We start from the raw sequence: 16,914 nt of genomic DNA, 5'->3' as shown, positions 1-16,914 counted from the left end.
ATTATTATTTAATTCATGCCTTCTGAGAGTCTAAAACATTATGCTTGCTATTGGGGGGTAGCTACCCAACAGTAAAATTTTAGGCAGTTATGTTCTATAGGTGTGGAAAGGGGTGGTCCCTTAACAATTGATTATGTACTATTATTAACAATAATAACAACCACCATGTGTTAGATCCTACACTGGATTTTGCACACATACACACACACATGGACACCCTCATTAATCTGACCTTTGAAGACATCTGTAAAATAAATATTTCCTAATTTACAGACCAAAAAACAAAATTTTGAAAATTTTGTTTCACATCATCTAGGCAGTGTTAACCAGAATTCCAGACTAAGGAAGCAAAGGGATAGCTTGTTTTCCACTTAGATCCTCCACTTAAAACTTACAGTAGATTAAAATTGCATTTAGGATAAAATCAGAACTTCTTTCTGTGTCTCACTGGGAACCACATAATCTGACCCTCCCTCTCCATTCATGTCCGCCTCATTCCCCTCTCCCCTCAGTAACAGCTGCACCCACACTGGAATCCTTTAGGTTCCTCCAACAGACTCTTCACTGTCTTGGGACATTTTCCATGTGGTCATCTTCTTTTCTTACTTCTTTGCCTGGGTAATGACTTCTCATCTTTCAGATCCGTTTAAGTATCAATTTCCCAAAGAAACCTCCCTTGGGTATTACAACTAAAATACATCTCCAACTAAAATACATAATCACCCCATCATTATCTACCAGAACACCTTATCGTTTCCTTCCAAGCACTTAGTGTGACTTGTATTTATTAGTTTGCTTGCTCACTGTGTATCTCAGTGTGGGGAGGGGTGCTCACTGTTGTATTCCTTGCACACAGCGTTGTGTATCTGTATTCAGTAAGTACCTTGTGGAATATTTTTTTTCTTTTTTTTAAAGTTAAGATATGAAATTACACCAGAATATTATATCTGTGAACAGAGATTTCCTAGAATGTTAATGATCTGGAGCCTTAAGCTTTGGTCACAAAATATATTTCAAGATAGTTCTTGTACTGTTTGTCTTATATTTTGCTACCCATTTAAGTGCTTCAATATAAAGAAACAGCAACTACTTATAATTCAAAATCAAGGATCTGCTTTTATAAAGACATATTCTTTCTGGGGTGGAGCCCAGTCTTCTGTGTTTTTAATCAGATTTGCAGATGATTCTGATGTATACCAAAGTTTAAGAACACCTGTTGAGTGTGTTCATAGTCCTGTTATAGGTCTACCTGTATCTAACATTTTGTTTAATCCATGCTTGAGTATTCTATACCCTCAGATACTCTCTGACTTGGATATTTAATGAGTACATAATTACTGATTAATATGTTATTCCGGATTTTGCATCTCTTGTTCTGCTGTAGATGAGAGCTTTGTTCTTTTAAGCTGCTATCATTCTGACATCCTGGATTCTAATATAATTGGGGATAAGAAATACAAGGTAGAATTCATACAGTTATTTATGTTAAGAGTTTGAGATTCACAAGATAACATATACTATTTATAGAATTGTTTTAAAATAAAGCCAATCATAAAAAGAAAGCAAAGTTCTTTTTATTAATTTGTAACTCTGCAAATACAAACTTTTATTGTGAGCAAATAGCTTCCAAATTTGTGACCATTTGTTTTCTTGTTCTGTGGGCTTATACATTGCTTTTAATTGGTAATGTAATGAAAAACTCATGAACTAATTATTGCCCTTTAAAGGCAAATTTTACATGCATGTAATTATGTACAATTGGGATTTTTGAGATATAGTTCATTCATAATAAGTAACCTATAATCCTTATTACTTCCTATCTTTCACCAGTTTTTTCCATTTAAACACTTTATGCCATGGATATATATAGAAAAATATGGTTTATTGTATAGTAAAAGCAAATCTTCTATATTAAGATTATATTGTGGCAGATACATCTTCAATCATATTTTTCAATGTTCAGATCCCTCCTTCTATAAACAGCCCATGCTTACTTGGAAGAACTATTTGTAACATTTCAGACACTTACTTATTGTTACTTTACTATATATCAAAGTACAATCTGTAAACACTTAAGGTAGACTGGATTTTATCCTTTTTATTTAAATATGAAATAGAGACAATTTTTTTTAACTTAAATGCAATTAGTTTACATACAGTTGGCTGTATGATGTTGTTGCCCATTTTGAGAAACATTAGTAATTTTGATTTAGATCCATCTGCCGTTAACAATATTCATATTTTACCTAAAGTTAACATCACTCTTTAATCCTGAGCAAAATAACAAATGTACTTTCTTAATCTCACATCTATTTTAGACACGTGAGAGTCCTCCTCAACTATTTCCCTCTACTGTGTCCTAAGATTTTTTTAGAGGTGAGATAATTTAAAGTGCTCAATGGAGAGAAACAAATCCATTTAAAGAATAATAATAATTCCTACATTTTCTTATGTAAACACATTAACTTGTACTATGCCTAAAATATATTTGAGAGTTCTATCAGCTACTCAATTAGTAGTTTTAAATAGCTTACAATGCTGAACAATAAACTGCCTTTTGGTGTGAGCGAAATAGCTTTTATCTCCCTTCTCTGCTCTAATTCACATTTTGATGGGCTTTTGATGTTCCTAGATATCCGTGGAATACAGGAGTTTTTGGACAAGGTGTCTCAGCAGGGAATGGATGTTGCATTGCAGAAAGTAGAAAACAACATCAATAAAATGATCACCACTCTCTTTGACACCTTGAGAATAGAGGAATTGAATCGCTATCGAGACACTCTTAGACGAGCCATCCTTGTTATGAATCCTGCTACAGCCAAATCTTTCATTACTGAGGTAAGTAAAAATTGTCATCGGGTAGGGGTAGGGTTAAAAAAATTAAATGCTTTGGAATAGACCTCATAGTCAGTTGAAAAGATTAAGAGCAGTATAGAATTAACTACACGACTGTCATCAGCACTAATGGAGGGTAGCACACTGAATTCCTTGTTTGTGGCATTCATACTGCACAAAATTTTCACACATCCTGCACAGTTAACTGCTGAGAATGTTGGTATTTATATATTTAAGCACATAGCCACGATGATTTTAAGAAATGTCATGGGAGTTTGAAAGTGTTGTTGACCCTGAATGACTTCAACACGTTCAAGAATAAAACCACAAGTGCACAATTCTCCAACTAATCCTTAAATTTTTGCAAGTTAGAATTTTACCTCTGAGGAAAGATAAACTTGAACCAGGCTATTATTGCCTGAATGTGATTACTTTTACAAAAACAAAGAGCAGATTTACTTCTGTTCTGTGAACTCTGTACCAAGATGAATAACTAAAACTGTCTGAAGCTCTCCGCAAAGTGATGACCATTGTACGTTTTATGATGCTGCATCTTCAAAATTTTAATTGTATCTGTTTGTTTGGCTAGAAACTCCAAACGTTTGTAAAAATACAATTCAGACTTTTTAATGATTGGTGTAACATCTTTATGTTCTAAAATGCTTAACTAGTGCCTTAACAGGTTTATTGTCATTTGCCTTACTTCAAGTTTTTAATTCTGTATAGTGCTAGAACTGGTCATGACATTACATATATTCACATGGGTTTTATTATTAGTGTTTTTAATTTTGGTGACTTTATTTGACTAATACTTTTTTCCTCACTTCTCTAGTAAGCTTTCTTTAGCTCCCAAAGTACTGCTATAAAGCCTCCAAATTAGGAATGTGTTAGAAATTCTTTGACACTCTATAACCTAATTGGTATTAAGGAACTGAAGCAGAATATAAATCACTAAGAAGAATAAAACTTTTGGAAAACTATCAATAATGACATTTTTTTTAAAACATTTTAATAGACAACTTCATTATGCATTAATAGACAAATACAGAACGTTGACATTTTCTAATCTAGCAAATTACTCAGAGAGTCTCTTTGAACAACTAGATTTTTCCACAATAGAAAGAATATTTCCAATTTTACAGGAGTTGGGTCTTTTCTTCAAGAAACCCAAAATCTGCTGAAAATTTTAAGGTTAATACACAAAGACATATAACATAAATTGGAATCTTAAAATTATAATAAGTGAGGTTTGACACATCTCGGGTCGTCCTTGGTTAGGGATTGTAGAGATCAGAGAAGGCTTCATTGAGAAGACTCATTTGAATTGTACTTATTATCATGAGTAGGAATTCATGAAAGCAGTGTGGTATGCAACAGATATATACAAGTCCATCCCAGCCACTTTCTGGTTATGTGGGGTTGGCAAATTACCCAACACTTCTAAGCCTCTGTTTTATCATCAATCAAATGAGAATAATATATTGATTTCAACTTTATTAAATTTGTAATGTAATGAGACATCCCGTGATATGCCTTAAAGGGGAGAGAGGAAGGTGGCTCCTAGTAAGTACTTAAGACATGTTAATTTCTAGGTCATTTTTTCTAGCATATAGCACATGCCTGACCATAGCAGATGCTCAAAAAATACTTGGTGAACTGAAAAGAATATCAAGATGTGGAAAGACACAGTCCTTGACTGTGCGCTCAGAATAGAGCAAGTAGTTTTGTATAGATTCAAAGTAGGACATGTGAAAAAGGGAAGTGACACACACTACGTAACACAAGGATTTAAACCAGATGGCAAAGTCCATGAGTGCCAGGTAACAATTTGTGTATATTTACTAAGCAGTCAGAAGAAATGGGCTGAGAAGAGGGACAAGATGACTTTGTCCCTTTTGCCAAGTCGTGATCTTGACTTGTATTCTAACCATGGCCCTTCATCCTTGACTCTGAAGATTGATACCTGTAATACTGTTTCCATCTTTGTTCCCAAACATACAAAATCTGTTTTTGTGAGTTTTCTGAGACTTCTCTTCCTTCCTCTACCCAGACATCACTTTTTCTCCCACTCAATTGTCTTTCACAGTCACTCATTTTATGTCTCCAAACTGTACTAACTATATTCTATGGTCTCAAACAGTGACATAGGAATGACAGAAATAATGTGAATCCACCACCTTTCCTATCCTAAGCTAGCTGTTTTCTCTGACCTGCATAGTGGTTCCCATTTTCAGTTGATGTTTTCAAATATCTCTCCCCTTTCTTCTGCTCTCCCATGGGTTCTAGAAGACTTTTCCCACTTAGGAAATAGACTGATCCCTCAATATCAGAAACAATTAATTCAAAAGGCAGACAACAAGGATTTACATGGCACACAGCACCAAAGTTCTGGAGATACAAAGAATAGATATTGTATGTATGTTTATGTGTGGTCTTTATTCTAGGATGACGATGCCAGCACTAGTTTCCCCAGCTTAGCGCAGATGGTGTCTTGGTTTTTGTAGATGAGAATCCTATCTATCTATCTATCATCTATCTATGTGTGTTTGTGTGTGTATATTCATATATATATATATATATATATATATATATATATATATATATATGAATGTCAGCTTTTAAGGACATTTTGCATGAGCCAGTATGTGAGAAGGTCTTTGTGAAAATCAGTGTGTATTTAACTTGAATCAGTCCTCTTTATTCACTGATTCTGTATTTGCGAATTCGCCTACTCACTGAGATTTATTTGTAGCTTGAAAATCAATACTAGGGATGTTTTCACAAGCCATTCACAAAATGTTCAGAGCTGTGAAAAATGTGAGTTGCCTGACGGCCCATACTGCCAGCTAAGGTTGAACAAAGCTGTGCTCTGCTTTCTTGTTTCAGTTCTCATACTGTAAACAAATGTCCATTTTGCAGTCTATTTCATGCCTCCTTTTTTGCATTTTTTGTGCCATTTGTTGGTGATTCCACTGTTTAAAATGGCCTCCAAGTGTAGTGCTAAAGTGCTGTCCTTAACTGAGCCCATATGTCCTATTGAGAAAATACCTGTTTGATAAGGTCCACTCAAGCATGAGTACCCCTGGCCATGAGTTCAACGTTAATGAATCGACATATTATTGTTTGAATGTTTGTGCTGGCCCCCTGCAAATTCATATGTTGAAATTCTGTGTCCCTTGTGATGGTTTCAGTGGGTGGGGCCTTTGGGAGCTGCCGAAATCCTGAGGATGGAGTCTTCCTAAATAAGATCAGTGCTATTCTGAACGCTAAAAAGAACCCTGCAGAGCTCTCCAGTGCCTTCCGCCAAGTAAAAATACAGCAAGGAGTCTGCAGCGAAAAGAGGGTCTTCTTTTGCATGGCACAACCATGCTGGTACCTGACTGAACTACCAGCCTCCAGAACTGTGAGAAATAAATTTTTGCTTTTAATAAGCTACCCAATCTGTGGTGTTTTGTTACAGCGGCTCAAATGGACTAGAATACAATAGTATGTGTGTGTATGTATGTACATATATATGTACATACATATGTACATACACATGTACATACATATGTACATACACACACATATATATATTTATATATAACATTTATTAACCATATGTACAATAGTATTAAGTGTATAGATATTGTATATAAATTTAAATATCTTCAAATAGAGACATAAATAAACCCAGAGGCTTATAGGAACCAAACCCTGCATTTCCCCTAGAAGCAGTGGTTCAGCATTTATTAATTCAGTGTTCTCAGGAAATTTACAGAACGTAACTACTGGGAATGATAAGAACTGTCTCTGCTCCCATACTTTTCAGCTCTCATCTCATTCCTGCCCTCCATTTGGCTTGGCATTTGTCAAGTATCAAAATTTCTAGGGCTCAGCAGATGAGAGGGTTCTCTGCTGCTGCCCCATATGACAATAACTAGTCTGTGGCTTCTTCTACCAAGTATCATCAAATACCACTACTTCATCTGCTTTTCTTTTCTCAGTAATTTATTTAAAAATACTTTTCCGATGGTCTTTTCCCTTTTTCCTCATGGTTCTTTTATTGAGGGTTTAGGGGGTAATCCTTTTAACCTTTTGAGTTGGAAGTTCCAGCGTGTTCTTTCAGCTTTTTAGAGGTTAAAACTAAACAAACATAAGGTACTTTAAGAACCATTGTTACACTTTTTAAGAAATAGTATCTTGAATCATGACATTTTAGATTCAGAACATAGAACATTTTCTCCAAACTCCACATTTAAGTTGAAAAAACTAAAGGTCTCTCTAGATCCTGTCAATACTGTTCTCTAACTTCCTCCAGCAATGTTTAACATCCTTGCAGCTAGTGCTGATTGTGGATGGTAAGGGAAACTCACATTTTGAAAATAGTAAAGTTGTCAGTGGGTCAAAGGGGTACATGATTGTCAGATCCTAAGAGAAGTTATTTGTAGAAATAACTTACCAAGGATTATATGATGAATAGAAAAGCATATGAAGCTAGAAAGAAGAAACTGATGGATTGGGATAAAAGGAATGATAGAGGAATTGAAATTTATAATGAGGGCAGAGACTGGTTCATTAAGGACCTAAGAGAGGGAGAGAGGGCAAGGGGGAAATTCTAGCCAAAGAAAGGGGATAACAGAACTCTCACTTTTATTGCTTCCTACAAATTATAAGTGGGCACAGAAAGTTGTTGAAATATTCAAAGGAAAAATTAACCTTAAAGTCAAAAGAATGAGTTCTAAAAAAGAAATTGCTCACTTAGCATTGTCATTTAATTGCTAACGGGAAAAATGGGCATATCAATTCTGTTTGCATCTTTTTTTCTGTCTCTGGAGCAATTATGTGGCACTGAGTTAATTATGCTCCCTTTGAAGTCTTAGAAATTTAATACATTACATGTCTACAGTTAGTGTTCCACCTCTCATTCAAGAGTTTCAAAGCTTTAAGAAAAATACTGCTGTTATGTGCAGCTGAGTAAATCAACCTGCTGTGATATCGGTAGAAAATTGTTATCACAATGTATCTGTTAGTGTCCTTGAAATTAATATGGTGAATCAGAAGTGCTTACATGTTTGATTTAAATATGGATTGGGATGATATCTTGAAAAACAACTTTTTTTTTTAATATATAGGATAGATTGGCATTAGAAACTACGTAAGTTATTTCCTTTCTAGAAGGTATACAATAATCTTATATAAATTAGAACTCCTTGTCATGGCTTTTAATTTTCAGGTTTGATAAGAAAATCACTTCTTTGAAAACAGGAAGTTTTATTGCTTATATGGTAATGAATATCATTTCCTATTTGCATTTTTTCAAGTTTTCAGAAAGGAACCCTACTTACATGAAATCCATTTATACTGCAATGAGAGAAGTATATTATCTCTTATTCCTTAAACATATTTTATGAAATAGTTTTCATTTCATTGTACTATATTCCAGAGAACTTTGATCTTGTCAGACAACTTAAAGGCAAAGTTACTTATTTCAAATATATAAGCAGCTTGCCAGAAATAAGGCTTTAGGAAGGCTTAGGAAACAAGTGAAGATATTTTTCTCAATGGATATAGCGAGATTACCAGTAATCAAAAGGTAGTCTGAATATTCAAATTACTGTGATCAGTTTTTAATAGCTATTTAAATAACTCGATATTTTACCAAAAGAGAAATTATTTGGAGACATTATGCAATGTACAGTTTTTAAGATGATACTAGTTAATGACATTTGAAAAAGGAACTTACAGTGGTATTTTTTTTTCCAAAATGTATCCACTGCATGAAAGTGTCTAATACTACTGTGCTCAAGATGACTGCTATATATTTTTTAAAGTAAACCTTATATTGAAATATAACATACACCTCTCTGAATTCTACCCATTCAGTTTTCTTTCCCTTTCGCTATGGTCCTCTGATCAAAAACTAATAATGTACTATATGTCAGCTAATTGAACATAATAAAAAATATATTAAATACAAAATAAATAAAATAAAACTATTTTAATATTTAAAAAAAGAAATATAACATACACAAGAATATTGCATATAAGTGTGTAACTCAACAAATTTCCATGCAACCAGTGTCCAGGTTAAGAAATAGTACATAATTGGTACTTCCAGTTTCCCTTCCTGGGTACCACTCTGTTATAACCCCCTGAAGGATAGCCATTATCTTTACTTTTAACACAGTAAACTAATTGTGATTAATTTTAATCTGTTCCTAAATAGAATCATACTGTATATGTTTTGTCTGCTATCTATTGGTCAGCATTATGTTTATGAGATTCATCCATGTTGAAATACGTTGGCAAAGTTCATTCATTTTGATTGCTTTGAAGTCTTTAATTGTATGAATATACCACAGTTAATATAATTTATTTAATTCATTTTTATTTAATTTAATTTAATTAATTTATTTAATATATTTTAAGTAAATACATTAATATTTAATTTATTTTATTTAATATAATTTATTTAAGATTTTTTTTTGATTTCTGCCTATTACAAATAGTGGTTTTATGCAAGTATTTTTGTATATGCGTATATTTTTACTGGGCATATACTTAGGAATGGAATTGCTAACTGAAGAGTCATATGTAAGGAATGTCATTTATTAAAGCTAGATGATACTGCCAGTTTTCCAAAGTATTTATAGCCATTTGGATTTCTATTAATAACAAGTGAAAGTATTTTAATTTTCTACTCTCTTACCAACACTTTTTTTTTCTGTCTTCATCATTTTATTTATCCTCATGGAAATGTATTAGATTTAGCTTTTGTTTTTAATTTGCATTTTCCTGATGGAGTTTTTTGGTGTATTTTCTAACTTTTTTTGATATTTTATTTTATGGAGTGCACATTCAGGTCATTTTCCTTTTTTCCCCCCCTCATAATTTGTAGAAATTTTATATATATAATGGATAAGAGTTCATTGCCAAATGAATATATTTTAAATACGTTCTCCATTGTTTGTCTTTTTACTTCATAAGCAGAGAATTTTGATGAACATAAATTTTTATTTGTAATATAGTCCAAGTTATTAATTTGTTTTCTTTATAATTAATATTTTTTGTCTTTTTTGTTTGTTTTTAAAGAAATCTCCTCTTCTAAGACATGAAGACATACTCTTATGGCTTTTATTTTTGTTTTTGTTTTTTAGAAATTTTGCTTTATCATTTGCATTTAAATCTGAAGTTCATCTGGAAGTGATTTTGCTTTATGTGGTGGATGGTAGAGATAGATACATTTACCCTCCACATGGTGTCTGTTATTCGTTTCAACCATAGGACCAGTTGACCTATGGTTCAACATAGGACCATAATTCAGTGCCTGAATTATGTTGGGAAGGAAGAATTTCCTGTGCACTTCAAGGTCCTTCTAGCTGGACTAAGAATCAAATTGACATGAAACAGATTAACAGGAGAAAATCAAATTTCATTTTGTACATACAGTGAATTCACGCAAAGATTAAATTCCAAAGACAGTCACTAAAATGAGTTAATATGTCATCCTGAATTAAGGAGAAGAGAATAGGGGTCTGAGACTTCAAAGGAAAGACATGTGATTCACAGGAAGAGTAAATATTTGCTAAACAAATGTTTGCTGGGCTATTTAGAATGGAACATAAAGGATTTTGATTAAAGAGTCCTTGCTGGGCCCCTCCCTATCATACTTAGTTCATATCATAATGTTGTTATCTGTGGTGATAGCTCTCTTCCTGGAGTAGGTCCTCTATCTAAATTCTTTTAAGCAGTTGTAGGGGAATGAGAGTAAAGAGCTTTTCCTGACTCCACTGGGTTTTGATTGTTTTTGACTCAAAATAATCTTCATGCCAAAGCAACATATTTCAGGGGGACCTGTCCCATACCCCTTCAATGGAAAGGAATTTAGAGGTTCCTACCATCAATGAATGAAATGGGAGCTCATTAGCGTGTTTGAAAGTATAAGGTTATTATTCCTGTGTGATATCTTGTATCTTTGTCAAATATATATTTTTTTCTTTCTAACATGAAGCACATGACTTTAGGAGAAAATACAGGGTTATATTGATGATTTCATTGTTATCATGGGAGACATGATTAAAAAAAGTTAATAATTCTGGATTTTACAATAAAAGTTGTAACTCTTTCCAAGGACCCAATAGACTTGGGTCATCAAGTAGCAGCTAGTGGCCAGTCGCTAAAAAATTCAACTCATTCATATGTTTTTTTATGTTCTCATGGAATTCTAAAACAAAAAAGAATTCTAATTTCACTTGACTAAAACAAACAAAGCCTCTAACAGGCGACACTTCATTCATGACTTAATTTATTTTTCTTGTACCACAGTTATCAGTTATTGAACTGTTCTCAAATCTGAGTTTTTTGCTTTAGCTCAGTATTATATTGAACTTGAAAGGCAGTTCTGTTACCAGTCAACCTACAGCTTTGGGTTATTTTTTTTTTCTTTTAATGAGAAAATCTCAAATTTATTTTACTTTCCACCTGACCAAAATCGTATATGACAGCTCTTGCTTCTGTTAATGAGCCCTAAAGGAGAATCAGACTTTGCTTTTCTGGCTGGAGCTCTGTTTAACTTTTATAAAGTTCCCCTGAAAAAGGGCACTTAGCAGGGAATTAGGTTCCAATGAATTCAATCTCATAATAAGACAGATCCAACTCACTTTTCTTCTGTGACTGCTAACTTGGGGTACAGATATTGGTCAGTTTGCTACTAACTTCTACTAGTCTAAAAATCTTTAAACAATTTTTGCCTTTGCAAAATCTAATTTGTTAGTTTTCTTTCTCTGTTAGCTTTTTGAATGGGTTCAACATTTTCATTCTATTCTCTTTATTGAACCAAAATAAAATAAATATCTGAACATTAGTGAGGGTTGTACTCTTAACTGAAAAATAAAATCACAATTGCTTCAATCTTTTAAAACAAGGGCATTGAAGTCCTTCCTTAATCCATTATTCATTTATTCATTTATTTAGACAATAATTTTAAAGTTATTCTGTGCAAGGCAATGTGGGAAGTGTTGCTAGGAATATAGTCATGAATGATATATGATTCCAGACCCTAAGGAATATACTGACTAATAAGGAAAATGTCGATATAAAATCTACAGAATATTAAAACCACAAGAAAGAAAACAGTTAAGTTACTCTCTTCAACCTCCAAAAGAAATTGAAAAGAAAACAAAGTAACTATCTAAACTTGATCAGATAAAGTTTACAGATAATGTATAAGAATATCTATATCTAGAAGTAAACCAAAACTTTATTTGTTATGGGACAACTGAGAAGTCTTGGCTACTTCAAGAAATTCTTAAGCATAACTTGCTGTGTAACTTTATCAAAGCAAGTCTAGAATTTGAATAAATCCAAGAGTAACTGTCCTGCCATGAAGTTACATGGAAAAACAAACAAACACAAAGGGATTAGTTAGAATAGACCTCATGTTAAATTTAAAGATTAGAATTCAGCAGTGTTTGTCCATTACTGCCTAGAGAAGTTATGTATCAGACCTGGAAGGCAAGGACATGCCAACATATAAAGGTATTCTCTGTAGTATGCCCGGCACAGTTTATCAGCCCTTACCATAGTCTGAGTGAAATAGTTTTCAAAATCATGCACCTCCTTGTTGCTGCTCCCATTTTCAACATCACATTTTGAAGCTAGGAAAATGGTGAGCCCCTATATTTTAAGCACTAGAGACATATGTTTCTAAAAATTAATAAATTAACAATTTATTTACTATGCCGGTTTCTAGTAAATTTTCTTGTTATGTAAATGACAAATACTTGCTACAAGTACCACTATTTTCCATTTCCAGAAGGAAACATAGATTATTACACTCGGCCCTGCTCTTCAAGGCAGCCACAGCAAATGGATCTTAGTTAGCACAGGAGTCGAAATCTATTTGCCAACCTGGGTTAGTATGAGTCAGTCTCCCAGAACTTAATCAATTCCTTAAATGCTTACTGACAAAATCAATATTTTAGATTTGTGGAGGACCAAATTTTAAAGTATAGCCATCCCATGAAGCATTGTTGAAATGTTAGCTGGTACCCCTAGTTTTTCTCACTGTAATATAGATAAATAGGAGGGAAATAAACTGTGTAGGTAGAGAAAATTAAGAAGGTCCATTTGATTTTTCCAGCAAATCCTATTTTTAATAGAATGCACAAAACTGCAGCAAATGAAGATTAAAAGATTAGATTTATATGTGTCTACCAAAACTAAAATTATATGAACATGTGGGTCCATTAATTTCAAATACTAATTACTTTAATTATGTATAGTACTTGATGAGACAACATTTAAGTCAATATTTAAAACCCATATTTAGGATTTGGATTTAAAGCAATATAGTTAAAGGGCATCTTTCCATGAATGAAGGGAAACATGAATAAAGATACAGAGATGGAAATTGACAATCTGCAAGTTGGGGCAGGGGACGGGCTACCTGAGGTAGAAGCATAGGATATAAAGTCAGGAAGTAAGATGATACCAGATTGGTAAGTGAAAACCATTGAATGTCAAACCTACAATGGCAGCATTGACACAGAATTTGGATTCAGTTTTTGCCAAACTAGCTGTGCAGCCCTGGGCAAGCTACTGAAAAACATTCAGCTTGATCTTCCTCATCTATAAAATGAAGTAATTCCTAAATCACAGAGATTTTTGAAAACCATATCTGGTAATATAAATAGAAGGTGTAGAGTAATGTATACACTCAGTAAAAACTTGACCATGCTCCAGAATTGCTAAGTCAGATAAAGAAGAAAATTCAAATGATGTTGGAATTAATAGACTTGGGCATGATTGGGTAGGCAAAATGAGGTTGAGAGTGGGCAACAGAGATGGATCCTATGTTTCAAGTCTGGGTCTCAAGGAAGTTAAGGTTTTGAAATCAGGAACATAAGAAGATAAACAGGTTTTGAGATAATATGATAAATGTAATTTCAGTAATGAATTTGATGTTGTTCTAGAACATCTAGATTGAGACATGCATCATATTGCTGGAAATGAATGAAGAGAATCTATCTGAGCTAAGGAAAAGCTATTGTATTTGCCAGTATGATGATCATTAGTGGCCTTCGAAAAAATATTCTTATTAAAATAGTGTGAGAAGGGGAAAGATTATAAGGAAATAAATAATGAAGGGCTTGTTAGCAAATAAGCAGAGCAAGAATAGACAGCTTTTTCAAGTTTGGAAACATAAAGAACTGTATCTTAGAAAGAAACCCATTTCCAAAGAAGATAGTTTTCAAGACTATTTCATGGAAACAAGGGAAACCAAGAAGAAAGGGGGAAAGAGATACAAGATATAGAAAACAAATCAGTATAGAATTAGTTAAATGAAGTAAAATCAGTTTTGGAGTTAGATTATATTTTATCAGGATGCCTGGGTGTCTCGGTCAGTTAAGCCTCTGCCTTCAGCTCAGGTCATGATCCCAGGGTCCTGCAATCAAGTCCCACATCAGGCTCCTTGCTCAGTGAGGAGCCTGCTTCTCCCTCTGCCTGCTGTTCCCCCTGCTTGTGCTCTCTCTCTCTCTCTCTTTCTGAAAAATAAATAAATAAATAATAAATAAATAAATCTTTTTAAAAAGATTATATTTTAATGGAAAGAAGCTAAGAAAGTAAGAAAGGATAAAAATACAGAGAATCTGAAGGTAATGAAGAGGGCTCAATTGCATTTGGACAAGATACATATATAGTACAACCAGTAGATTCTAATTAGTTTCCTGTAAGTATTTAGTAGACTGGATGCAGAGGCGGAAAATAAATGACGTAAAAAAAGAATGCCTTACCCAAGGAGGGGCACTAGCCAACATGCAGCTATAGAAGAATCAGGATGCCTATGAGGACGCTAAAGCAGACAACATAAGAGATGCTGGACATCAACTGATTTCTGGCATGAAACCTATTTCTTAATGTGAGCTACCAGCTTTAAAGAAAATATTATTAAATAATAAAATATTAACTTTCCTTATATTTTGGTTGCACTTACATAATAGGTCTAAACTTGAATTGAAAAGAAAGAATATTAACTGAATTAATACTTCAAAGATAAATAAAAATGTGCTTACTTAGAAGAAAACTTCTCAGCTTTGGCTATTGACAATTTGGACTAGATAATTCTTTACTGTGGAAGGCTCTCCTGTGCATTAGAATATGTTAGAATCATCCCTACTTCTACTGCATAAACACCAGTAGACACTGATCATGATTAAAAAAAAAAAAAAAGCCAAACATTGCCAAAAGTTCCCATCAGTGGTGACGACGGTCATAGGGAATTAAAATCATCCTTGGTTGATAATCACTGTTACAGAACTATTCAATGTTTGAAACACTAAATTTTGTTCTCATGGAAATCTTATTGCTGGCATATGACAACTTTATTTCACTTTTCCCCTAATAATAGCTAGTCAACATTTTTTGGACCCTTTCCAGGTGACTGACATTGTGCTAATCACTTTGTAAATTATCTTGTATAATCCTCAAAAACTCCAGTAGGATGGGTATCGTCATTCTTCATTAAAGGAATGGCATATACACATTTGTTTATCTATATTATGCAGATTATTTGCATTTTATTTTATTTTTGTTAAACTAGTCTTTCTTTTCCAAGTTGTTTTACTATTTTCTCACAATGTCCATCGTGAATTCATTTTTTGGGAGAGTATAATTGGTTTCCAAGTAATTGCTTACCTCTCAACTGCTAAGTTTACTTTAATGATTTTTTAACTGAGGGGCAAATCAGTCTGCCTAAGAATTTTAGCGCAAAATATATGGAAAGGCAAAAGAAATGAATTGTATACATAAAATGACACATAATTAATTGGTGGCAAGAAATCTAAGTTGATTCTGAACATTGTAAAGTAGTTGCCATAGACAAAACTTAACATTTAGTAAGTTTTTCTCATGTGCCAGACACTGCTCTGAGTGTGTTTTATGTATTAACCCTGTTTTTAATCCTCACCCCAAAGGTATGAGGTAGATTGAGCATTTGGCCCCATTATACAAAAAAAGGAAAATGAGACACAAAAAGGTGAAACTAGCCCCAGGTTATGCAACAAGTAATAGCAAATCCAAGTCTCGACCATTCTTTTTTTTAAAAGATTTTATTTATTTATTTGACAGACAGAGATCACAAGTAGGCAGAGAGGCAGGCAGAGAGAGAGGGGGAAGCAGGCTCCCCACTGAACAGAGAGCCCGATGCAGGGTTCGATCCCAGGACCCTCGGATCAGGACCGTGGGATCATGACCTGAGCCGAAGGCAGAGGCTTTAACCCACTGAGCCACCCAGGCGCCCCAAGTCTAGACCATTCGTAACAGGTATGCTATGCTCTGTTGCCTTTCCAGGTATACAATATGTGTGAAAAAAAATCATCCTAACTTTCTATTCATGACAAAGAAATTATTGCTAGGTTTAACTCCTGTTAAATCATTGTAAAGGAGAATTTGCAGTGGGATAAGCTAGGGGAAGAGTAGTGAAAAACACTATTATGGAAATTGGCCATTATGATTAGGCTATCTATGTTTGGTCATTTGTGTTTACCAAAGTAGGCTCCCACCCAACCACAGAGACCTGGAGATAGAGATTCTATCTTCCTTGACTAATAGATCTCAAAGAGTTGGCCCTCAGGTCCTTGAGAAAGGCATTCCCGGGTTGTAAAACTACAAGAGGCTGGGAGAAGATTAACATCTCAGGGGCACAGAGAAATGATTTATAATTGCAAGTGTCCTAAAGTAAATGCTCTAAGAAAAGGGAAGTCAAAGGCCTTGAATCAGAAAGAAAACTGTCTAAAACTTGGTCAACTGAAGGGAATATTAAGACTGTCTTGGGTCAAGCATACACAAGCTATTTAGACTAAATAATTTAGCTTTAGTGTGTGGGCTCATAATAATTATTTTATACATATATATTATAGATCAAGTAATATTATTGAATATTACATTTTGAATAATGATTGAATATATATTTTCAAAAGTCTAGATTACAGAGATGTATTATCATATAAGGGGACTTTGGGGATGAAAGAAATTGTTATACTCCAGTGACTCACAGGATAGTACTTAAATACTGATGTGACAAAACCACTAGATATG

General features: G+C 33.7%; 1 protein-coding gene across 2 annotated transcripts in view; it reads left to right on the top strand.

Moving 5' to 3' along the window:
- LOC111155139 (glutamate ionotropic receptor delta type subunit 2) overlaps positions 1-16,914 on the top strand; it is a 1,452,064-nt gene that overhangs the window by 804,450 nt on the left and 630,700 nt on the right. For both annotated transcript variants that reach the window (XM_022515215.1, XM_022515223.1), the window contains one exon: positions 2,633-2,838. In XM_022515215.1, the coding sequence (XP_022370923.1) occupies positions 2,633-2,838 (206 nt within the window). The remainder of the gene's footprint in view (positions 1-2,632; positions 2,839-16,914) is intronic.

Source organism: Enhydra lutris, unplaced genomic scaffold, assembly GCF_002288905.1.
Source record: "Enhydra lutris kenyoni isolate GAN:26980312 unplaced genomic scaffold, ASM228890v2 scaffoldscaffold3, whole genome shotgun sequence".
Lineage (NCBI taxonomy): Eukaryota > Metazoa > Chordata > Mammalia > Carnivora > Mustelidae > Enhydra > Enhydra lutris.
This window is presented reverse-complemented; position numbering and strand designations above follow the sequence as displayed.